Source organism: Podarcis pityusensis (assembly GCF_964106645.2).
Source record: "Podarcis pityusensis genome assembly, chromosome: 3".
NCBI classification, from domain to species: Eukaryota; Metazoa; Chordata; class Lepidosauria; order Squamata; family Lacertidae; genus Podarcis; species Podarcis pityusensis.
In genome coordinates, this window is record NC_138026.1 from 42,269,567 (window position 1) to 42,293,251 (window position 23,685).

At 40.9% G+C, this 23,685-nt stretch overlaps 2 protein-coding genes across 9 annotated transcripts in view; one reads left to right on the forward strand and one right to left on the reverse strand.

Moving 5' to 3' along the window:
- Window positions 1–12,868, reverse strand: part of RARS2 (arginyl-tRNA synthetase 2, mitochondrial) — a 29,949-nt gene extending 17,081 nt beyond the window's left edge. The window contains exons 1-3 of one of the 3 annotated variants that reach the window (XM_080999878.1): window positions 12,584–12,868; window positions 2,483–2,556; window positions 1,766–1,871 (exon numbers count right to left, since the gene is read on the reverse strand). In XM_080999878.1, coding sequence (XP_080856004.1) covers window positions 1,766–1,871; window positions 2,483–2,556; window positions 12,584–12,853 — 450 coding nt within the window. In that variant the 5' untranslated portion in view covers window positions 12,854–12,868. Of the gene's footprint in view, window positions 1–1,765; window positions 1,872–2,482; window positions 2,557–2,864; window positions 3,048–3,126; window positions 3,261–12,583 lie in introns of those variants that run through there. The other 2 variants (XM_080999880.1, XM_080999879.1) reach the window with 2 other exon arrangements.
- Window positions 3,150–23,685, forward strand: part of ORC3 (origin recognition complex subunit 3) — a 36,374-nt gene continuing 15,838 nt past the window's right edge. For 2 of the 6 annotated variants that reach the window (XM_080999874.1, XM_080999875.1), the window contains exons 1-11: window positions 3,150–3,273; window positions 4,643–4,694; window positions 7,032–7,129; window positions 8,251–8,395; window positions 12,158–12,262; window positions 14,364–14,515; window positions 15,140–15,276; window positions 17,187–17,346; window positions 17,542–17,655; window positions 18,569–18,702; window positions 20,717–20,780. In XM_080999874.1, the coding sequence (XP_080856000.1) occupies window positions 3,250–3,273; window positions 4,643–4,694; window positions 7,032–7,129; window positions 8,251–8,395; window positions 12,158–12,262; window positions 14,364–14,515; window positions 15,140–15,276; window positions 17,187–17,346; window positions 17,542–17,655; window positions 18,569–18,702; window positions 20,717–20,780 (1,185 nt within the window). In that variant the 5' untranslated portion in view covers window positions 3,150–3,249. Of the gene's footprint in view, window positions 3,274–3,472; window positions 3,833–4,642; window positions 4,695–7,031; window positions 7,130–8,250; window positions 8,396–12,157; window positions 12,263–14,363; window positions 14,516–15,139; window positions 15,277–17,186; window positions 17,347–17,541; window positions 17,656–18,568; window positions 18,703–20,716; window positions 20,781–23,685 lie in introns of those variants that run through there. The other 4 variants (XM_080999873.1, XM_080999872.1, XM_080999876.1 and 1 more) reach the window with 4 other exon arrangements.

Genomic DNA, 23,685 nt, shown 5'->3' on the forward strand with positions numbered 1-23,685 from the left:
CAATTAACAATGCGAACACTACCAGCAGATGGTGCTTTTTAGCACCCATTACATGCCACTTGCTAATGAGCCTTACAATTAAAAGTTTAGACTTCCAACCCGACATAGAATTTGTATAAGTTGTTTAAGCTATACAGTATGTTTAAACATGTAACACACACACACACACACACACACACACACACAGTTAACAGCTTAGGGCCCCACAGTTAACACACACAGTACAAGAATGTTCAGGAGTAGAGCATTAGTAAAGTGACTGCTTTCCAGATTACAATTTTATATAAAAATTGGTGATCGTAAAACCTTTGTAGAGTGCTGTCCAGAAGACAGTCACTGATGTTAACATGGAACAGGCAGACATAATCTGAGGTGCATGAGTTGTGGGGTTGCAGTATCCAACACCTGATCATTTGCAACCTGCAAAGGTGAAGGCAAGCAACCATTTTCCTGCTCACTCCCCCTACGTGCAGTAGAAGCACAAGGAGGAAAAGAGAACACAGGAATCAGCCTTTAGGCCAGAGGTTTCCAACCTTTTTGAGTCCATGGCTCCCTTGACCAACTATATCTTTCTGCTGCACCCCAGTGGGGGTCAGGAGCCCTGTTATGTCACCCCTTGCCTGCAGAGCTGGCAGCCTCTCACCCTATTTCGAACACCCTCCCTTGTGTTCTCTCAGCCTCCTCTCCTCTCCTTGGGAGTCCTCCAGGCAGCCACTGCTGCTACCGCCCCTGCCCCAAAGAGGTGCCTCCTCACACAACCCCACAGCCACCTGGGACTTGTCTGTCCAGACTCCATTCCCAACAGAAAGGACTGGATGACTGGACTCCCTCGCCCGCTTACTCCAAGGCCACCTCAGCTTCTGGCAACCAGCACCCCCTGACCAGCCCCAGAGGCGCCATTTGCCTGGGAAGCTTATAGCCAGAGCTGCTGCAACAAACAGCCGTGCACGCCTTTGGGAGGTAGAGAAGTGAGAGGGCATCAGAGGAGGGCAGGGGAGGAAAGAAGGATGAATGCCAGTGTTGCCTGCAGCACTTCTGACCATCATTCAAGGCACCCCAGGGTGCCACGGCACACTGGTTGAAAACCACTGCTTTAGGCTATATCAGGGACGGACAACCTCTGGCCCTGTTTAACCATTATGTCCATGCTATATAAATAGTCCCAGTCTGAACGTTCCATGCATTCACATACCTATGGTTTATTTTTTTTTGTTTTATGTCTGCTTTTGTTCAACCGTGATCTATAGCTGTATATGGACTACAGTGGTACCTTGGGTTAAGTACTTAATTCATTCTGGAGGTCCGTTCTTAACCTGAAACTGTTCTTAACCTGAAGCACTACTTTAGCTAATGGGGCCTCCTGCTGCGCCACCGGAGCACGATTTCTGTTCTTATCCTGAAGCAAAGTTCTTAACCTGAAGCACTATTTCTGGGTTAGCGGAGTCTGTAACCTGAAGCGTATGTAACCCAAGGTACCAATGTACTTACATTGTCATTAGATCCTGTTTTGATAATACTATATTGTACAGGATTTTGTATAGCCTTTTGTGGGGAAATTAATACAAATTGCTATTATTATTTTTTAAAGAAAACCTTTGGCCCACCAGATGGTTGGACTCCACCTCCCATCAGCCCCAGTCTGTATGGTGAGGAATGATGGATGTTATGTAGCAACATTTGAAGGGTCACAAGCTTCCCACCCTGGGGCTATGCTGCCCTGTTTTTAATTGAATAAACACATAACAGTAAGTAGATCTCCACATACCTTCTTTGCCAGCTTCTGGGCTTCAAGCTGAATATCTGACTTTGAGTAATTGCTGGAGCTAGCATCCAGCACAGAACTCACAAAGAGTTGGAAATCACACGCCTGCCTAGGGGATGAATAAAAAGAAGCAAGAAATTAAGGGGGGAAGCTTTTATTTTATTACTGCATTCTGGCATAAAGACCTTTATTTATTTGCACACTTTACTGAATAATTTAAATACAATTACCAAACACAGGGAGTGATCTTCCAAGACAAATACATGTACAGATGTTAGGCATTGTATGCCACCATCCACATGTTATCCAAGCAAACTTGGAAAACCTTTTACATTACAGATTTAGCACACATCTACAACGTATACATTAATCTAAAGCGTTAAGATAAATTCTCCATAGTGGCTGCTGCAGCTGTGATAAAAGGGAGAATACTGTGCTAGTGTTAAATAAATGATAAAATGAGACCATACAGAGTCAAACACGTCTTCGTCATTCCTCTTATCATCCTTCATATCAAAATAGCCAATGTTTATTTGTACTGGATTTCTTTTAAATACTAAAAGAATTATAACAATTCTATTTTAAAAATTCCTAAATTATAAACAATGGCTAACTGAAATATTAGCACCATCCTGACTTTTAGTCATCATCTTGTCTTACCATGGCAAAGAGATTTGAAGAAATTAAAATAATTAGAATATAAATTAGAAATAACTCTACCCTTTTCTTGACACTGGAACAGCATATATTGACTTAACCAAGTTTTCTGGCGGCGTCTCCAGGATATGTGAAAGCTAGATTGAAAACAAATGATCCATATTAGTTAGGGCAAAGTCAAGGCACACGACTTCTGAGACCAACAGTGTCCGGCCCCCCAACTTGTCCATCTTTCACCAGTGTGTGTGTGTGTGTGGGGGGGTTAGCGAGCTGCTATCCTTATAGCTAACTGCTCTCTGCAGTGACTCTTATGCAACCGCTGCATTCTTCCATCCCAGCAACCTTTCCAGGAGCACTGTAGCAAGGAGGAACCAGGAACCAAGGCGAGAAGCCGGGGCAGGGCGAAAGCCGACACCCTGGCTGCAGAATGAAGGGGGAGTGGTACCTGAGCAGCGATGCTCCTCCGAAACCGACACGCCGCCATGGCGCGCCCTCCACCCCCTGTCGTAGACTCGGCTCTTGGGAGGGGGAGGAGGAGGAGGAGCCACTCGGCTCCCGCCGCCAATCGGATTGTACCACTTTCTGTCCGGCAGCGCAGGCGCGAAAGATTCGTACCCGCCCCTCCCTCCCTTCCTCTCTCTAGCCCGGCTATGGCGGAGTGAGGGAGTCACATGACTGGGAGGGGCACAAACTAGACCGGCTCGTACCATTCTCAGAGAGAGGGGGGAAAGGAAGACTACAAATCAGGCCCCGGAAGTGGCGGGAAAGGAGGCTCGAGTCCCGTTCGTGGAGTTTGGCCGCTGCATGTTGAGCGGGCTGGAGCCGCAGCTATGAGCACGTGCTCAGTCTCCAAGGTGAGTCAGGAGGGGGAGGGTGCGCCGCCCCGCCCGCCCTCCGCTTCAAAGAAGCCCCCCCACCCGCGCGCGCCGGGCTACCGCGTAGCCACGCGGAGGGTTCGCTGAGCCCGGTCGACGGCAACGGCGGCCGCGCGTAGTTCGCCGCCCGTTCCTTGGAGCATGCGCGTAGAGGACCCCTGAAGCCGTATCCTCGCGCTTTGCCAGTCCATACGTCGCGGTTGTAACGCCTCAGAATGGGCTGGACTGCCAGGGTGGTTGTCAGAGACGCTTCTTCCCCTTTCCTGCTCAGCTGTAATGAAGAAAGAGAAGCGCAGGAGATTCTGAGTCTCTCTTGACCACCAAAATGTGGAAGGAGAAAACCGGGAGGAGGGACAGAAATTCCTCTCCCTCTAGAGCCTTATCCAGAAATATGGCTGTTGTAAAAAGCGCACACATTGCACATGCTCTAATACGCCCAGCAGGTGGAATATTTGAAAGGTGCAGCATTTTCTCATCTGGAGATGCAGTGAAGGGATGGAAATTTCCACCTGTTGACTGTCTGACAGGCCTACATCAAGTATTTATTATAATTATTATAAATTTATATCCTGCTCTTCCCCTGACGATCACTTGGTGGTTTATAATATAGAAGCACAAAAATGCATAACATAGTAGCAAGCAAAAATAATACCCCCCCCAGCTTAAAAAGGCCCTAGATTGTTTAATTAGCCAATTAAAAGCAGCAGATCCTCTACATGGTGGGGGTGAGGAAAGATAGCAAGCCAGTTCTCAGAATAGACTATGCCTGCTCTAGCAAAACCAACCACTTGACAGCCAGGTGCTGGCATGGACTCCTGTCTGAATCCTCCCCACCTTTTTATGTTTTTCATAAATTTACCTTGGTAAGGGTTAGCACTTACCACTTCACTCTGCATATGGATGCAAAGAAGTTTGGCTTGGATAAAGGGAGGAAAGAAAAAGATCAGGATAAATGTGATTTTTCGCATACAAACTGGTGTACACTGCAAGAATTAACCTATCGTTTGAAGCCAGGGTTGTTGTTAACCAGGGTCAGTACCCAAGGTTTGTCCTATGGTTACAGGCTAGGGTTAAGGAGGAGAAACCTTAACCATGAACCTAGGCTCAGATGACATGTTAAATCAAACCTTGACTTTGCTGCTATGCCATGCTGAGTTAAAAGGATGGGGAGGACCACAGTAATGTGAGTTCTTATCTGATAGTCAGGAAGTTTGGCCAATGCTGATAACCCATAGTTTATCATGACGTGCAAACCAAGCCGTTATATTTTCCTGCCAATCTGGAATTATGGTAAAATATTCAGTAGTTTTAGTCTTCCTTCCTTCCTTCCTTCCTTGTTACTTTTTAGGGCTGCTTTGTGTTCAAGCCAGATTCTAAGAAGGTGAAGGCATCTTCAGCAGGTAAGTACACAATATGTATTATGAAACTCCACTTCCTAACAGTAAATTTAGACAGAATTTATATAACGATGCCATCTTTATTTTCCCATCTGTTCTGGACATCTTTTGTAGTAGATATAACATTTCCTCCAGTATCTACAAAATCAAGGTCTTGAGGGATTCTTTTTTAAAGGATCAGGTAATACTGTAAATTCCAGATTTAAAATTCTGCACTTGACATTTTCATTGTTTCCAGTGCTGGTATAATATTGAAAAATAGCCACTCTTCTAGCTTTATGCTGTGAATTTATTGACTGCTATGAAGGTCCTTTGTATTTTTAAAGGCAAGGATAGTAGGACAGTATATCTGTTTTCAAGGTAAGTAAAAGTGAAATAGTGTTCTTTTGAGTATATGAGGGTGCTTCTTAGATGTCATTTTGCTCCTTTCTTGTTTAGTTTGATCAACTGCATCTCAGCCTTTGACCTTCCTCTCTTGTCTGGCCATGGTCAGGTCCATTGTTCATCTTCAGCTTCCCATCATAAACTTGAAATGAGCCTTGGGCTCATGGATGGGTGTTGAAGGATTTTTAGCCAACATACGTATGGTCTCATTCTTGGCAAGTCATTTTCTGTGAGTCTCAGTTCCCCATCTCTAAATGGAAATAATGCAGTGGCTACACCTCAGGAACAAAGGCAAGCGCACAAGGATAGATGTGCAGCAGCAGTGAAAAGGTGAATTCTGTGCTAGGAGGCATTAGGAAAGGAATTGAAAATAAAATAGCCAATATCATAATGCCAATATTCAAATCTATGGTGCAGCTACACTTGGACTATGTATTTTTAACTAGGAAAGGTCTTTTAAAAATTGAGTCGTTGCTAAAATAATCCAAAGGATTATCACCATTCTTGTATTGATTATTTTTACCTTATTCATATCCTGCTAGATTAGATTTTTTAAAATTGCCCTCCATCATTGGGAACAATAAAGGTAAAGGGTAAAGGGACCCCTGACCATTAGGTCCAGTTGTGACCGACTCTGGGGTTGCGGCGCTCATCTCGCTTTATTGGCCGAGGGAGCCGACATACAGCTTCCAGGTCATGTGGCCAGCATGACCAAGCCGCTTCTGGCGAACCAGAGCAGCGCACGGAAACGCCATTTACCTTCCCGCCGGAGCAGTACCTATTTATCTACTTGCACTTTGATGGGCTTTTGAACTGCTGCGTTGGCAGGAGCAGGGACCGAGCAATGGGAGCTCACCCCGTCGCGGGGATTCAAACCGCCGACCTTCTGATCGGCAAGTCCTAGGCTCTGTGGTTTAACCCACAGCGCCACCCACGTCCCTTTGGGAACAATACCAGGAAATAAAAAGCAACGTATTTCCAAGTTGAGTGCTTTTCTGTAGCATGCATTGAATAATATGCAAGGAAACCAGTTCTGCATACGTTTTCCATGTATATTGTTCTCTTTACTATTTGCCCTGAAAATATTTTGCAGGGAGGGATAAGGTTTACCAAATATATTATTTATTTTTCTTCAAATTTTAAGCTACCCTTCTTCATTAAGTTTACAAAAAATACAACAAAAATGATCAAACTAAAATATATTTAAAATATAAAGCCTTTCCATTTAAAATGATATATTATCAACGGATCACTAAACTACAGCACCAAAGAACCCAATTATACTGGCCACAGACATCTCAACCTCAGAGACTTATTGACCAGTTCATGAAGCTTGGGCTCAATTTGGCTCTTCACCGTTGGGCAACTGACAAGAATCACCTTGTCTTCGGAAAAATTGTTGTGTGAATCTATCCTCTGTAGAGGGCTTAATCAAGTAAATATGATACAACATTGCTCAAGATTTTCTATGGGCAAACCTAAATACTTGGATCCTCTTTCTCTTCTACACAAAAGTTGGAGTGACACAGAAAACCTAAAATGAGGGTGAGAGATTATGGGAGTTGTAGTCAGTAGCATCTGGAGGGCCAAGGATTTCCCATCCCTGACTTAAAGGAACATGGTGGTGAAATGTAATTAGGGATTCTGGCTACAATTTTATACCTACTTAGCTGGTAATAAATCCCAATGAACTCAGCGGGACTTCATTTGGGTTGACATTTATGGATACAGCATTCCATACTGAGGCTGTATAAATCTTACATCTTTCATAGCTATTGGTGAGGGTTTCTTTCTTCCTGAGCTTTGTCCTGACACCAGTTGCAACTCTCAGTTAATTTATACCTCTCCTGTGAAAAGAAATCTTCAGTATTCTGTTGCACTTAAGCTTTTTGCTTGAGATGAATTTTGTTTTATAAATATTGAGTGTGAATGTCATTTTCCTCCTTGTTTTTGTAGCTGACTATTTTAGTAAAGGCAATACTGACTCAGAGGATAGTGAGCTACGATTTGATACTTGTCAGTTGTTATGGAAACAGATTAAATGTGAAACAGAGGTGAGTGTTGCTGCTTTTAACATTAACCATGAGATTTACTTAAGTCAGATGTGTCTTGGGTGGGGGAAGGAAGCTTTGAAAATGCTTTCAGTGAAGAAATAATGTGATATGCAGTCTTTTCTTTTACTTAGCCTGTTTGATGGGTGAAACAGCAAGACTTTGAGCAATATTTTATACCCAAACTACTCCTTAACCTCTTAAGGTACTTTTTGCAGACTACCTGTATATATTGTGGGTATCTTTCTACAATGTGTAAGCTGTTAGGAATGAGCTTGTACAAGGAGACAGATTGGACATCCCTAGAGCAAACCATGCATATGCTTTTTCCTGTCGAGAATGAATTCCACATTCTTAGTCATCAATATGCGTGTAAATTCCCCATGGATAACCTGGTAGAGAAGGTTTTGTAAATTGAAAGAGGGTTTTATTTTACCTTTTAGACCGTTCATGTAGTGCTGTTATTAAGACTTCAGTCTTCTGCCCTGTTGCTATCTGTAAATATGTAGCAATTGACCTAAACATATTTAGGCTTGAACAGCCCCCCGTTCCAACAAATATTGAAGGGGTCAAAGACACCTTGGCCCCCTAGAGTTGGCGCACCTGCTTATGGCTGACAGAAACAAGTTGGATTCTGCTTGTACATCTTGTGGTATGGCCTCAGCATGAATTCAGCAATGTCACTGTCTCAGTTACTACTTAATTTGTTCCTTTTTTGCTGAGGAGCATTTGAACATAAAAGCTACTCTGTGGAATTTCTGTTGTCTTTGAACCGCTAAAGGTATCAGATCTTTCACTTTTTAGGGTCATATCTGTCTTAAGTAGCAACAAGTAAGGAGTTGAAGTTTTCCTACAACTGATTCCCCATCCCCCATATCCGTCTAAATGGCTTTAAGAACCCTGTATTCAAATAGAACATTTAAATCGGAATCATGAGTTGACTGAAACAGCTATGGAAACCACAGGAACAGTGTCTATAAACAATTGCCAGGAAACCTAAATAATTATGTGTTGTTGTATCTTGATTAACCTTTGGGGACTGTTCTTTAAAAATACACAGAATAACAATACGTCTCTTCATTCAGGCAACTAACAAAGTTCTGTGCATGTTATCTTTTTAACAGCAACTACAAGAGGACTTGAATAAAAAATTGTTTGATAACCTCATAACATTTTTGAGACAATCTCATTCAGACTTCCAAAAGAAGAAAACAAAATGGGCTTGTCGAATGAAGTCCAGTGAAATTCCCACTGCAGCTGTTGTTCTAGGTAACATTTTATCTGGCATTTTTATTTATTTATAATAACTGCCTTAACTTGGTATGAATCCTAAAATTAAGAGAAAAGAGAGATTGGGTAGAAGACTTAATATAGGCAAGGATCATAACATTAAGAATTGTTAATGGGCAGATTAGACATGTTGGCAACGTATTTGCCAAACAGGCAACAGCTTAATGCTAACACAGGCTTTTCAGCAGTTTGCAAAGTGTAAAAACCAGTTACACAAACATTTAAATATAAACAGCTATAATTAACATAGGCAATAATGCAATCCTATTAAAATGCAATGTTGTATCCAACATTGCAGTTCCATGCATGCAACATACTTCTGCTTGTGCAACGGAACTTCCACTTCCTCTCCTGCCACCTGCAGTCCCCTTCCAAGCCCCATCTGCTGCATAGAGTTGGGGGATGTGGAGCAGATTTGGCAGGCATATACGGGGAGGAGAGGAAGGGGAAATCCCATTGCACTAATGTGTCCATTTCCAGTGTTAGATACAACCCACAATCCCGAAGGCCTGGGTCAAAAGATGAAAGGAATATCTGTATAAACAGGTGCATCTTCTACAGCTGGTCAATTGCCAGTACAGATGGGTCCTTGGGTTTCAGCAGGGAGCGATAACACTGGTGTTGCCAGTGAAAACATTAATCATCAGGCCGTAACAAGACTAATGAGTTCCATTTGTTGATCTTAATGCCTGTACCAAGCAGTTGAAGGGTATTTGGTCTTTCAGTAATATCATACAGAGCAGAGTTGTTTGGGGCTTCTACTTTTTTTAGATCTGTATGTCGGAAACGGGATCTGCCCCGGTCACATAAGGTGAATCATTCACTTTTAACAAGAAAAGGGCACACAGGCAGATGCACATTGCAGAGAGACAAACCACAAAGAGCTTTTCTCCTCAGCTGAGCTCCATCCAGTACTCCTTAAGTCTGCAATGCTAACATGGGAGTACGTCAATTAAATTCAGTAGGCCTTACTTCTGAGTAGACTTGGTTAGGATTACACAACTCCCTTCCACTGGTAAGAGATACTGCTTATATCTGAGAGGATCACTTTTTCCATAGTGTTGCGTTCCTAGATTTACTTCCAATAATCCTTAGATATTTCTCAGTAGACATGTCGTAGCAATTCTCTAAAAGCATGAGTGAGGAAAATATATTTTCTTGAAGATGGTGGGGAAGGTATAGAATATACAGAGCAGATTATGTATTAAAACTGATGAAACTGCTATTAAATTAACTTTGGTGTCATCCCAGACCAGAGTTTATTGTCTGAGTAAAATGTTGTTGTTTAGTCGTGTCCGACTCTTCGTGACCCCATGGACCAGAGCATGCCAGGCACTCCTGTCTTCCACTGCCTCCCGCAGTTTGGTCAGACTCACGTTTGTAGCTTCGAGAACACTGTCCAACCATCTTGTCCTCTGTCATCCCCTTCTCCTTGTGCCCTCCATCTTTCCCAACATCAGGGTCTTTTCCAGGGAGTCTTCTCTTCTCATGAGGTGGCCAAAGTATTGGAGCCTCAGCTTCACAATCTGTCCTTCCAGTGAGCACTCAGGGCTGATTTCCTTCAGAATGGATAGGTTTGATCTTCTTGCAGTCCATGGGACTCTCAAGAGTCTCCTCCAGCACCATAATTCAAAAGCATCAATTCTTCGGCGATCAGCCTTCTTTATGGTTCAGCTCTCACTTCCATACATCACTACTGAGAAAACCATGGCTTTAACTATATGGACCTTTGTTGGCAAGGTCTGAGTAAAATAGTTTAAACATTTTGGCTCACGTTGGTAGCTAGCAGAGATTTGTGTTTGCCACAACCAGGTGGTGGAGGGGCAAGGACTCATTGGATGCCACCCTGTGACTGAAGCTCAGGGCAACTGTGAGGCCTTGCTCTCCTCCCAAGCTTCTGAGCTGGGAAAGAGGGAAGGATAGGACTCATCTTTCCTTTTCTGATTCATTACATTTAATGTGTTGCCAAATTATTGGATATGTGCCACCTTCATTGCCAGAGCCTAGTTATTTCAGTTTTGTGTCTACACATTCCTTCTAGCGTGTAAATTATTTCTTTTGCCTTTGCTTTTCTATGCCTTTAGTTGTTTTGTTGCTTCTTCACTCAAGCTGCAGATCCCTTTGTTATATTGCTAACTGTCTTTGAACTTCATCTCAGTTTTAATATGGAGAGCTAAAACAAAGGCCCAAACCTCCCTTGGGCATGCATTACTAGTTGCATGACCTTTGGATCACAGCCGGTGTGAGGGGAGGATGTCCTTTTGGATTTCTAGCTCTTTGCATTTTTGCATTTATGTGTAGATTTAACAGTATGTCCTCAGTTCCTTTGTCTAAGAGCCAGTTCTCATGTCAGCCTCATAATGAGGCATAACAAGTACAGAAGCTCCCCCTCCGTCTGAGCAATCTACTTCCAACACCACAAATGGTTGTAGATTCTAATGCACCCTCCCCCCTCCCATTGTTTCATTCAGTCTGTCAGCATCTGCTTTCTCCTTGAGAGCAGGACATGAAAAAGGGCAAATGAGAATGCTGGAACTGTAGCAATTTAAGTCTGTGTTGAAATTAAATACAATAAAAAAAAAATCCAAATTGGCTACTGGTAGTGTTCTTTCTTAAAAAATGAGATCTTTATATTTTTTTAAAAATGGTTTTCCTTATATTTTCCACCTACCCACACCAAATAACATCCTGGATATAGTTTTTTTAAGCTAGCAGGCCTATTGTTCCTGATATTCTGTGAGGTTAAGCATTATATTGTTGTGTCTGATCAGTTTGGATATCTCCTGTTTTATGGTAACAGTTAGTGCCTTAAATGTCTACAGCCAATTCTTTGCCACAGAGAAAGTATATCCTAGTTTAATTAAAAGTAGTGAAATACTATTTAAACAGCTCTTTTAAAAAACCCTGACTTCTGCCCTTCACATATTAGAAATGGTGACTTTGCTTATTACTTGGCCACGATTAATTTCTTCAGAAGTTTTGGAAGGGAAATGGGCACTGAGCAGTTAAGATTGCATCTTCTGACAAAAGTTGATTGCTTTATTGATCAGTCAGCCCACAGTTTATTTATCCTTCCTCCTACTTCTGATGTACTTGTAAATTTTCCTTTCCCTTATTTCACTAGAGAAGAGTATTAAAAATATATATTGACCTTTAAAATAAATTATGATATGCAAGGCAGATAAAGTAGTTGTTCCTGAGCTTATATATGGAGCCTTCCCTTAAGTTAAAAATGTTTTTGTTAATCACTTTTTTCTAATTCAGGCTGCAATCCTATGGATGAATTTCCTAGAAGCAAGTTCTAGTTGAGACTTGCTGTACCTCTGGATGTGAATGGGATCCGTTCCAGAGCCCCATTCGCATCCTGAGTAGAACGTAAGATGCGTCTGCGCATACGTGGGTTGCGTTTCACCGCTTCCGTGCATGCGCGTGACATCATTTTGAGTGTCTGCGCATGCGCGATCAGCGAAACCCGGAAGTAACACGCTCCGTTATTTCTGGGTCGCTGTGGAGCGCAACCTGAAAATACTTAACCTGAAGCTACTTCAACCCGAGGTATGACTGTATACATTAAAAGATATATTTAACTAGTACAATGCAGATATAGTTCAATATAGTCATCCACATTACTACTGTTTTACCTCTACAAATGTAAAATGACTATATGGTAAGCATGATAGAAAAGTATATTTTGTCATGTTTAAATGCAAACAGCACAATTCTGACTTGTCTTACTCCTAGGTGTCAATGTTATGGACCATGATCTGACATTTAAAAGCCTCTCAGAAGTTCTTCATGATGATGTTACTCCTTTTGTAGTGTCCCTAAGGTCCAAAGAATGCCCAGGTAAATACTGTAATAACTTGAAGAGGCTTTTTAGTTAAGTAGCAAGTGGAATATGGGAAGTATCCCTAGAAATACAGTATATATAGGCCTTTCCATCATTAGCCCTGGCAGTCAATGTTTGCTTTCATCAAAGTTGTTGTTGTTATTATTATTATTATTATTATTATTATTATTTATTATTATTCCCATCCATCTGGGTGGGTTTCCCCAGCCACTCTGGGTGGCTTACATAATATGTAAAGCAGAAGAAAAGATAAAACATAAAAAACTTCTTGATATAGGGCTGCCTTTAGATACCTTCTAAAAGTTGTACAGTCGTACCTTGGTTGACGAACGCCTTAGCAGTCGAACGTTTTGGCTCCCGAACACCGTAAATCCGGAAGTGGGTGTTCCGGTTTGTGAACGTTCTTTTGGAAGCTGAACGTCCAGTCGGGCTTCTGCAGCTTCCAATTGGCTGCAGGAAGGTCCTGCAGCCAATCGGAAGCCGCACCTTGGAAGTTGAACGGACTTCTGGAATGGATTCCATTCGGCTTCCAAGGTACAACTGTATAGTTCTTTATCTCCTTGACATCTGAAGGGAGGGTGTTCCATAGGGAGGGCACTGCTGCTGAGAAGGCCCTCTGCCTGGTTCCCTGTAACTTTGCTTCTCACAGTGTGGGAAACAGAAAACCCTTGGAGGAGGAACTCAGTGTCTGGGCTCAGTAATGGGGATGGAGATGCTCCTTCAGGTATACTGGGCCGAGGCAGTTTAGGGCTTTAAAGGTCAGCGACAACATTTTGAATTGTGTTTGGAAACGCACTGGGAGCATTAATATTCTAACATGACTAGTTCAGTGGGTTCGAAGCCTTTCATTCTATACTGGGTATCAGTTTGTAACAAAGCTTTTGTATATATAGCTTACAAAATTGGTTTTGACTGGGCATTTCCTATCTCTGGAATATACACACTAAGTGCAGAGATCTGTCTTTAGTTTTAAAAGTTCAGAAGCATTTATTAACTTTGAGGCATTGTTGTAGTGGATAAAATCACAAGCTATAACGATACCATGGGTGATATCCTGCTAAGTCTCATTATTCAGATTAAGCCTGTTGAAACCATGATTTAAAATGCAATCTAGGCTCTCTTGCTTCCTTCCAAGTGTCAAGAGATGATAGCCCACAATTCAGTCATTTTGCACAAGTGAAATTTCACACGTTTTGCAGTTTCAAGTATCTACTTCTACTATTTTTAAAAATATGGAAGGCAAAGGGAAAGATCCATTTCTTTCAAAAAAAATATAACTGGTAGACTTACTTTGAATTCCTTTCTAGAAGTGAAATAAAATATTTTGCTTAAGTTGGAACTGGGCCAGAAGGACAATCTGATGGTTGAATGGTAGTGAGTGGCTTATTCCAAACAGATCAGCAAACTGACTCCTAGTTCTTTCTGTTCAGACAAGTTGGTAAAGGTGCTGTTCAAATAATACAGAACATAAGAAGCTGTGGGGGTATCTTGAGTGCAAAGGACAAAGGGTTTTTTTTTTGCAATGGGGTCAGCATGGAGAAGAGTTATTTATTTCAAGTACTAACACATAAGAGAGTCAAATGACTTTTGTATGTATTATGTGTTGTATATAAACACATTACAGGTTTGGTAACATTCCAAACAAAAAACTGAAGTTTGCCTGACCTCCTGCACTGTGTTATTGTCTTTTATAGAGATGCAAGTGGTCAGTGCATATTCAGTGCTTCTCCTATTGCCAGCTTGAGACCTTTAACTGGAGGTGTCACAAACGGAATCAGGAAATTTTTGTTTGCAAAGCATGAATTCTATACTGAGTGGTGCTGTTTTAAACTATGCAAAATAAGCACACTTTATTCAGTTTTCTATATTTTAAGAATCTAGGCTGAAGAACTTGGTTTACCTTTGATGTAAAATTGATACAGGATTTGGTAGGTTGGTTGGTTTAGTCCGTGAATGAAAATGAGTGAAGTGAGCAAGTCTTTATCACATAATTCCTTGAAAATTACAGTTATTTATATTTTTTAACAAGATTGCTGAAAAATCTAACATTTTCATTATTATTTTAAATATTTGTGTATGTATATTTATATTGTCAAGGCATAAAACAGCTTCTGCAAAAGCTGATGATTCAGCTGATGGGCTGTCATGTAGATGTGGACTCATGCGAAGAAGAATATTCCAAGCCTTCCTCAAATCGGATCCGCTGCTCCGTGGCATCTCTTATTGATTGGTATAGGAACATAACCAAGGTAAGCTTCAGAATTGCCTCTTGTAAAGTGTCACTGTTTTCCAGACTTAGTTCCTGCCAGAATTTTCCCTGATTTGCCCCATCTAGTTAAATAGCTTTATTGGTGAGGTGTAGATTACATGAGGATAAATCCTGTGTTGGGATAGATGCAAAGTACTTTAATGGATAATCCTTCTTCCTAGGGAATTCTGGGAATTGTAGCTGTGTGAGGAATAGGGGTTTCCTAACAACTCACAGCACATTTCCCAGGATTCTTTGGGGGAATCTGTGATTGTTCAAAGTTGTATGATGATGCTTTAAATCAATAGCGCAGATGGTGCCTTGGTCTTGCTAAGGTAACAATTTACACTGTCAGTCTTAACACAAGCTAAGATAACACAAGAGAGGGTTTTTGTTTGTCCTCCACTCCACTTTGTATATATATGTTAATTACATGTATATTCCATCTCTCATTCACCATGAACTCCTCAAAATCTCCTATCCAGGCACTGATTTTAAGCCTATTTAGCTTCAGCAAGGTTGCTGCATCATGTTGCCTTCAAACCATGACCCTGGGGCGTTATGTTTGACGAGAGGTTTAATTTTCTTTTCGTACTTCCCCCCCAACATGCACTGTGACTTGAAGGAAACCGATACCGAATCTCAATGCAGAAAAAGGGTGTTCTCTTCCAGACATCTGGAACCTCCTCCAGTTGTAGTTATTTTCAAAGACTTGGAAAGTTTCACAACCAAAGTTCTGCAAGATTTCATATTTATTAGCAGGTAATATGATAGATTACATAAGGGGGGGCGGGGTCTGTTCTAATTCATGTAATCAACTGATAATCTTGACTCGTGCCTGCATTATTATTATTTTTCTGTTTCATAGTAAGTACAAATGCAGGTTTGGGTTACTCTGTTGTGTCATTTGAATGTTAAATTATAGGCTTGGGGGCACAGTGATGTGTACAATTCAAATGTGGAAGCAGACTTGCAGCCCACTCCTATGCATTCCCCCCCCCCCCAAAGTAAGCCAATATTGTTGCAATCAGTGCATGCTTACCTGTGAGTAGTATATCTCATTTAACTCAATGGGACTTTTGTTTGAGTAGTCACAAATGAAATTGCAAGGTGGATTTAGTTTTAAAACAGAATTCCAGGAAGTGTGCATAGAATAATAGCCAAAAGATATTTAGAGAACAAAACAGGAAAAATCTCTGGGATTTCTGAACAAACACTGGCCTGACGTAAAGTGGTGGAGCTAGCTGAGAAGTGGTCTAGAAATCAAATAAGAGCCTCAGCATAGTTTTACATTTTCTTTTGTTTTTTTTTATTGACGCAAGCACGACAGTAACAAAGCCAGTGGCACTTGTGTGTTTTAAATATAAAATAGTGATTAGGCACAAAAGTCAACCTCCTAATTCTGTGAAGGTAGGCTTGAAAGTATGAGTGCATTAGTGGATGGAATCTCAAAGCCAGGAGGTCTCTGAGCAGCATCTTCAGGAGCAAGGACTGTTTGTGCCCTGCACCACACTTTACCTGTCTTCGCATCAGCAGAGGTAGAATAAACCATGCAAATAAACCAACATGTGAAAGTTGTACAGTGGTACCTTGCAAGACGAAATTAATCTGTTCCGCGAGTCTCTTCGTCTTGCGGTTTTTTCGTCTTGCGAAGCACGGCTATTAGCGGCTATTAACGGCTTAGCGGCTTAGCGGCTATTAGCGGCTTAGCGGCTTTAAGAAAAAGGAAACAAACTCGCAAGAACTCGCAAGACGTTTCGTCTTGCAAAGCAAGCCCATAGGGAAATTCGTCTTGCGGAACGACTCAAAAAACGGAAAACTCTTTCATCTAGCGAGTTTTTCGTCTTGCGAGGCATTCGTCTTGCGGGGCACCACTGTATTTGTCTGTATAGTTTACAAAGAATCCAGCCTTTCTTGCTGTGTAGTACTTAATTTTTGCTGCACACAAACTTGTGTGTTTCCTTTGTTCTATATATCACTTTCAGTTATAATTTGAACTTGAGATGTGGTTAAAAGGAAAGCTTCAGATTTATTTATTTTTAATCTACTTTCAAATATATATTTCAGCTGCAGCTCTGGCTGTCCAGATGTTGCTGGACTCCCAACTCCCTAGCCGGCACTATCAATCCTCCCTAGCCGGCACTATCAATCCTCATAGATGATGTAGTTCAAGGCTGCAGGTTCTCCATCCTGCCTGCAGTCTTGAACTACACATAGTGCACTGAGCAGGGAGTTGGACTAAGTGGCCTCCAATCAAAACCCCATGATTCTGTGATAACTGGCACAGCACAACATGTACCTATTAAACTGAGCACAGTGTAATAGCCGTGTTACATTAGCCAACACAGGACTTGACAAAGCTCCTTTTTCTGATGTCTTCCTGGGAACTGTCAGCCCCTGACAGGCCACAATATGCAGCTGATTAGCTCCATTCTCTTTGGTATGTATCAAGTTGTACATGCCTAAACTAGGATGGCCAGAAGGATTTAAAGGCCACATTCCACATGAATAGAGGGTGTGAATTGTAAAATTATGTTTTTGCTTCTTTGTCTTATTAGTATTGACACCACTGTATTGTTTAATGCCAGGGTGGGTGATGGAATGTATTGCCCTCTGATCATGATATGCAAATTTAATTTTCCCTTCCTGTCTTTTTCTCTTATGTGCCATAGTCATTGTATACAAGAATTTCCACTGGTACTTATTTTTGGAATTGCCACCTCTCCAATGATCATCCATAAGTTACTTCCTCACACAGTTTCCTCTTCGTTATGCATAGAGCTCTTCCAGTCTCTTTCATGCAAAGAGCATTTGACTAAAGTAATTGATAAGGTAATTGCCTTTAACTACAAAGGAAAAAGTAGTTTTTATTAAACGATATGGTAAAAATAAAACTGTAGATTTTTGAATGCAAGGCAACACCTTTTTAGATGTGTCTTGTATACGTTGGGAGAACCCGCCAAATTATGTAATAAATTGAAAGGAGCAAGGTTCTAATCAATGTTATTTACTTCTTTTTTACTTCAGCTACTCCTGACAAGCCAGTTTCCCTTTAAACTTAGTGAGAAAGTTCTGCAGGTGCTAATAAATATATTTTTATACCATGATTTCTCTGTGCAGAACTTCATCAAGGGATTTCAGGTAAGAACAACACAGTTGATGAACTTTAGATGTTACACTTCTAGCAAACTTAGGTTTACTACTTCACTGTGAAAATTAAGGCAGTTTCTGGATCATAATAACACTGCAGACTGCAACTGGGTTTCATATGATTGAGTACTTCCACTTACTTCCCTGCACAAACAGAACTGGCATGGAGAGGAGAAAAACCCTTCTCTTGATGTCTGCTTTCTGTGTACAAAATCCCCACATATGTAATGGCACTGTTTCATCTAGAACAGATTGATAGGTTACAATCGCTGATTTAGCTGGGGACCACGCATGTGTCTTACAACATTGAAATGAAACAACAGTGGTTTGGCTGATTGATTTCACTCAGAAGAAAAAGGAAATAGGAAATGAATGGGTGGGAAGATAAAATTTGTAAACTTTAACAAAATCTACTGAGTGATCGCTTCGAGAAAATACATGGAGTCAGCGTGATATTTTTCTGTAACACTGCTATCCCAGTGAATAAATCTATCAGATCAGTTATGTATACATTAATGGGCTGGTTTCATAACAATCCATCCGGTTGCATATTGAAAATGTGCTCTACAACTGGCATAATTGCTATTTGTTTCGAGTATATGATACTTAGCAGCAGTGGTGTTGGTTGCGGTTGCAAAGCAGGGAGGAATGAGAAAAGCAAAGTGGTTGATTATTGGTCTCTGTGGATAATTATTCATTTGCCTTTTAGGGAAGCAAGTGATTTCTGTAACCTGATTTACTGCCATATTTTTAAAAATGCATTGCACATGGTTTCAGCTTGATGCTAATTATTTAACAAAATAGATATATTTTTCCAATTGCTAACAATAGTTCTCATATTTTGAAAAATGAAATTTTGCAATCTCAGCATCGATATGCCCTGTGATTACCTTGTTGCCTGCAGCTCTCTCTTTTGGAGCATTGTTATTCCCACCCACTCAGTGTGCTGTGCTGTGAGCTCCAAGAAGCTAGGAAGAGAACAGAAACGTTATCACACAGTCAGTGTGAAAACATTCGAAGACTGCCATCTTTTAGAAGGTAAAAGATGAAAATAAATCACTGCCTGCCTTTAAGTGAATTTCTTTTTAAGTTTAGCTTTTCACATGTGGTTATATATGGCTCGTATAGTTGTGTGTAATTTCATGAGAGACTGCATGCTGTGCAGACAGGACTCTGGAACCTGGTCTTGAAAATGACCATAGTCCAATGGATCTATGCATGCATGGGGGACAAACTGGGTTTGCAGCTAGAGGGTACTTTTGCCATTTTTGCTGCAGCCACTTGCTGTGCTGAATTTGCAAGCTCCATTTTAAACTGAAAATCAACTTTCCTTGATAGCAGCATGCAATGGAGTACCTTTAGCAGGATTTCTGGTAGTCAAAAAGTTGATCTTCCTGTGCCTTTCCCTCTATCAACTTGCTTTAGCTCCATTATTTTTTTTTTACTTCATTTCCAAGACTGAGCTCCCTGTTGTTGCTATTAACCATCCAGACCTTTATCTAAGAGATTCTAAATGAATGGAATACTAATAGAAATTCTGATTGAAATGAATTAAGTGAACACAAAATTGCACATGGATATATTTCTCCCCCTGAGTACTGTCTGTCTGTCTGATTTGCCACCTGGTACACATAGCCTGGAAACTACTGTGTTAGATCCAGATTTCAATTTTTTTGAATGAAACATCTCCTTCTGTCCACAAAAAGCTTTTGATCTACAGTGAGGGGGGAAAGTATTTGATCCTCTGCTAAATTTGCCCATTTGCCCTCTGACGAAGAAATGACCAGCCCATAATTTTAATGGTATGTTTATTGTAGCTGTGAGAGACAAAATAACAACAATTAAGGTCCAGGAGTGGCCTAGCCAGTCTCCAGACCTTAATCCCATCGAAAATCTGTGGAGGGAGCTGAAGGTTTGAGTAGCTACACATCAGCCTCGTAATCTTACTGACTTGGAGAGGATCTGCAAAGAGGAGTGGGACAAAATACCTCCTGAGATGTGTGCAAACCTGGTGGCCACCTACAAGAAACGTCTGACCTCTGTAATTGCCAACAAGGGTTTTGCCACCAAGTACTAAGTCATCTTTAGCAAAGGGATCAAATACTTTTTTCACTCATTATAATTCTGACTTTTGTCTTCTGGGTTTCTGGGGTTTTCCCTGTTGTTATTCTGTCTCTCACAGCTACAATAAACCTACCATTAAAATTATGGACTGGTCATTTCTTTGTTAGAGGGCAAGCGGGCAAATTTAGCAGGGGATCAAATACTTTCCCCCCTCACTGTAGCTGGGAAATGCCATAGTAGAAAGTGGGAGGCATAAGAACATAAGAAAAACCTACTGCATCAGGCCAATGGCCCACTTAAGTCCAACATTCTGTTGTCCCAGTGGCCAATCAGATGCCTATGGGAAGCCTGCAAATAAAGACCTTCTTTGGTTTCCAGCAACTGGTATCCAAAAGCATACTGCCACTGACGATGGAGGCAGAGCATAGCCATCATGGCTAGTAGCCACTGAGAGCCTTATCTTCCATGAGTTTGTTTATTCCTTTTTTAAAGCCATCAAAGTTGGTGACCATTGCTGCCTCTTGTGGGAGCAAACTCCATAGTTTAACTATACGACTTTGATGGTCTCCTACTGCCTGCAGTCCCCCACTCCATCTCCAACACTATTCCAGAGGATCCCCCAACACTGGAGCAGATTTTTGGATAGTACAAGAGATCGCAGAGAGAAGAGAGAATTTGCAGAAGGTAGTTTTTCCACCCTTTACGCCAGCAAGTGCAAATTCTAGATCCAAGCCATAGTTAGTTTCTCTTACGTTTAGGAAGATAATATGTAATATCCTTCATCATCATCATTATTATTATATTTTAGAACATGCGTATTCCAGATGGGACAATAACAACAGCTCATCTAGTATAAACTGGTAGATTCCCAAGGTTCCAAAATACTGTAATGAAGTCACTTCCTTAAAAAAAAAATATGAAAGAAATTATATTGTATGGTTTGGTCTGGCTTTTCATTTTTTGAAGCACACTTTTCTTTTCTCTTCAGGTTTGTTGAAAACCAAGTATCAAACAAGCAGACAGTTCTGCTGACAGATGATGAATGTTTAAAGGTAAAATGTAGGCTGACAAAACCCCTTAAGCTTTTAAACCCCTGAGTTCAAGCATTCTTTCCTACTGTGCTAAACAGCATAGTGGGACCAAGGAGCGGCCCTGCTCCCAGCATTGCTTGCTCCATCTAAGCCCTCCTCCAGTATATCCATGCATACAGCATGTATGTTTGTAGGGAGAGGGGCCTCTTCACATGTAGTTGGACAAGCAAAGGTTTTCCCTAGAATCTGGTGATTGTTCAGGGTTTGATGAACAGGCAGTCAACAAAATGCATGACAAGTCTTTTGGATAACATACATTTCTGTGTAAAGCAGGAATGGGGAACCTGTCTCAGTGGAGAGCTGCATGGTGGTAAGAGGCAAAACTAGGCAGAGCAATGAATGTGAATGTTACTTTGGTACAGTAGACAAGTTTCTACACACATGTGCATGGACACACACGCACGCATGCACGCACACCCTTTTTATCCTGGCAAAGTAAGTAGAAGCATTGGAGTTTGAGGACACCTTCCAGCTGTGCAAAAACACTCAAGGAGGGTGAAAAGCAGGGCCAGTGAGGATATGGAGAAACCTAGAGGGTTGCATTTGGTCCCCAGCCCTGATATAAAGCAGCCAGGTGTTGCAGAATTACATTCCATTGAAGTCTTTCATGTTACACATTTGATAATGTGAGCCAAACCCATATTTCCATGTGTTATGTGTAACCAGCCCATTCACTAAGTACGGCTTGTTTCTTTGACCTGAGCATGCATAGGATTATATCCTTCCAGCAGCACTATGCTACTTTTATGTTTTCAGAAGTCAATCCCATACAGTTTAGTGAGGCTTACTGTTGAGTACGGAATGAATTACAGCTTCAGATGTTTATATACAGAAATTCATGAGTCTTAGAAAAGTCAACTGAGGTCCAGTTTTTTATACGATATACAGTGCTACCTCAGGTTACAAACACTTCAGGTTACAGACTCCGCTAACCCAGAAATATTACCTCGGGTTAAGTACTTTGCTTCAGGATGAGAACAGAAATTGTGCTCCAGTGGCGCGGCGGCAGCAGGAGGCCCCATTAGCTAAAGTGGTGCTTCAGGTTAAGAACAGTTTCAGGTTAAGAACAGACCTCCGGAACGAATTAAGTACTTAACCTGAGGTAATGTAGAATGTCCAGAAAGATTTATACCTGATATGCATTAAAATGCTGCTCTGTTGTCTTGGAAGTGAAAGATTCTCTTTGGAAGATCACCCTCCTCAAGTCATCTTTATCTGCTAGAAATCATTCATCAAATGAGAGACAGAGAGGCAAACAAGGGCAGTGAAAGCACCAGTGATTCAGTGCTGCATCTTTCCGGCTTAGATAAGGCTTTCATAAAACTGAAATTAAATCTTCCTCCTTTGGGAATTGTCAGACTTTATTTCAAAGTTATAACAACAGTTGAACTTAATAGAAAAACCTGCCAAAAACAACCCAATACCATCAAATAAAAGGCCATAGCACAAAATTATCTGTCAGATGCATCCAATAAATTTAGCAGAACTGGCACACAAATGGATTTCCTCTGTATATCTGTAAGGGGCTGAAGATCTCTAAAGTAAATTTTGTGTGATAGGAAGATATAATCTCAGATCAAATAATTCTGCTAGAATAGAACAAATGGACTAACTTCTCAAAATACTGACTTCTTCCATCTGTAAATTATAAGAAAATTTGTCAGGCTTTGTTAGGGCACTAAGTTTTCAGTCTTTGCCAAAAATTTATGTAGTCTGCTATTCCCTATATAAAGGCAGGCATTAAGTGTTGGCTTTTATAGAAAAAACATTGAGGTTCATTTTAGCCAAGAGCTAAGAAGTTTCAGCTTCAGACACACAGGGGCACAGCTTGTTGGAGTTGTAAGGCAATCTCAAACACAAATAAACTTCCTACAGGAGATCTTTAGTCACAACTAATTTAAGACACATTGATTTCAATGGGTCTGCTCCTAGGTATAGTTAAGTCTCAATCCAAACCATTAAAAGTTTAAGTTGCTTATCATATAATTTTGAAGATTCACTGTTTAAGAAGTAGTTGCTTTATTGAAGACTTTTTATTTTCTGCCACAGTAGTGGATTTCTTTTAAGGGAAGAGAGTCTGTTATTCACCTCTATACCAAACTGGTGTAAAATAATAGTAGTAAAATGGGGAGAATAGGAAAGGTCATTGCTTTCTCTCTGATAGTTGCCACCCACTGCCCTGGATATTGTGGGTGTACTCCTTTACAACCACTAGGAGGCAGATTCTTTGAAGAAAGTTTGCCCAGGGATTGGTCTAGGAAGCACCTCTCACTTTCACCCTAGAGCCAGTCCTTCTCCTGCCTGCACAGTAGCTTTACTTCTGTTACAGATGGTTACTATTATTTGTTCATTATAAGCTAGCTAGCACGTATGAATAGAGTTCATTGTACTCCATTTGCGGAATATAAATAACAGTTCTTTCTACTTTATGTGCCTCTTCTTCATAGGTATTAAAGCAGCCTTTTCCTGATTTGTCACTATAGAATTATTATTTTGAATTAATTTGGTATTGAATACGCAAAATATTTATGATGGTGGTCCATATGAAAGATGTTTCAGCCAGCTTTCTCCCCCAACCCTTTCTGTGCAACAAGTTAATTTTTCTAAACCATTTTCAGAATAAAAAGGCACGCATCAGAAGTAAAATCAGTTTGTAAGGTGGGGGGTTTGGGGGGGGTTAGTAGATTGAAAATGCTATCCTGAGTCTGTGTTTAAATGTAGATGATGGTCTTTTCGTTTCAGCCTTAGGGAACAAAACTTTATCTTCCTTTGATCCAATCAGCAATAGGGTGGGTGGACATTTTCAAGATTATTTTCTTGAGGACAATAAACTTTTTTTAAAAAAACTGATTATTGGCATTCCAGC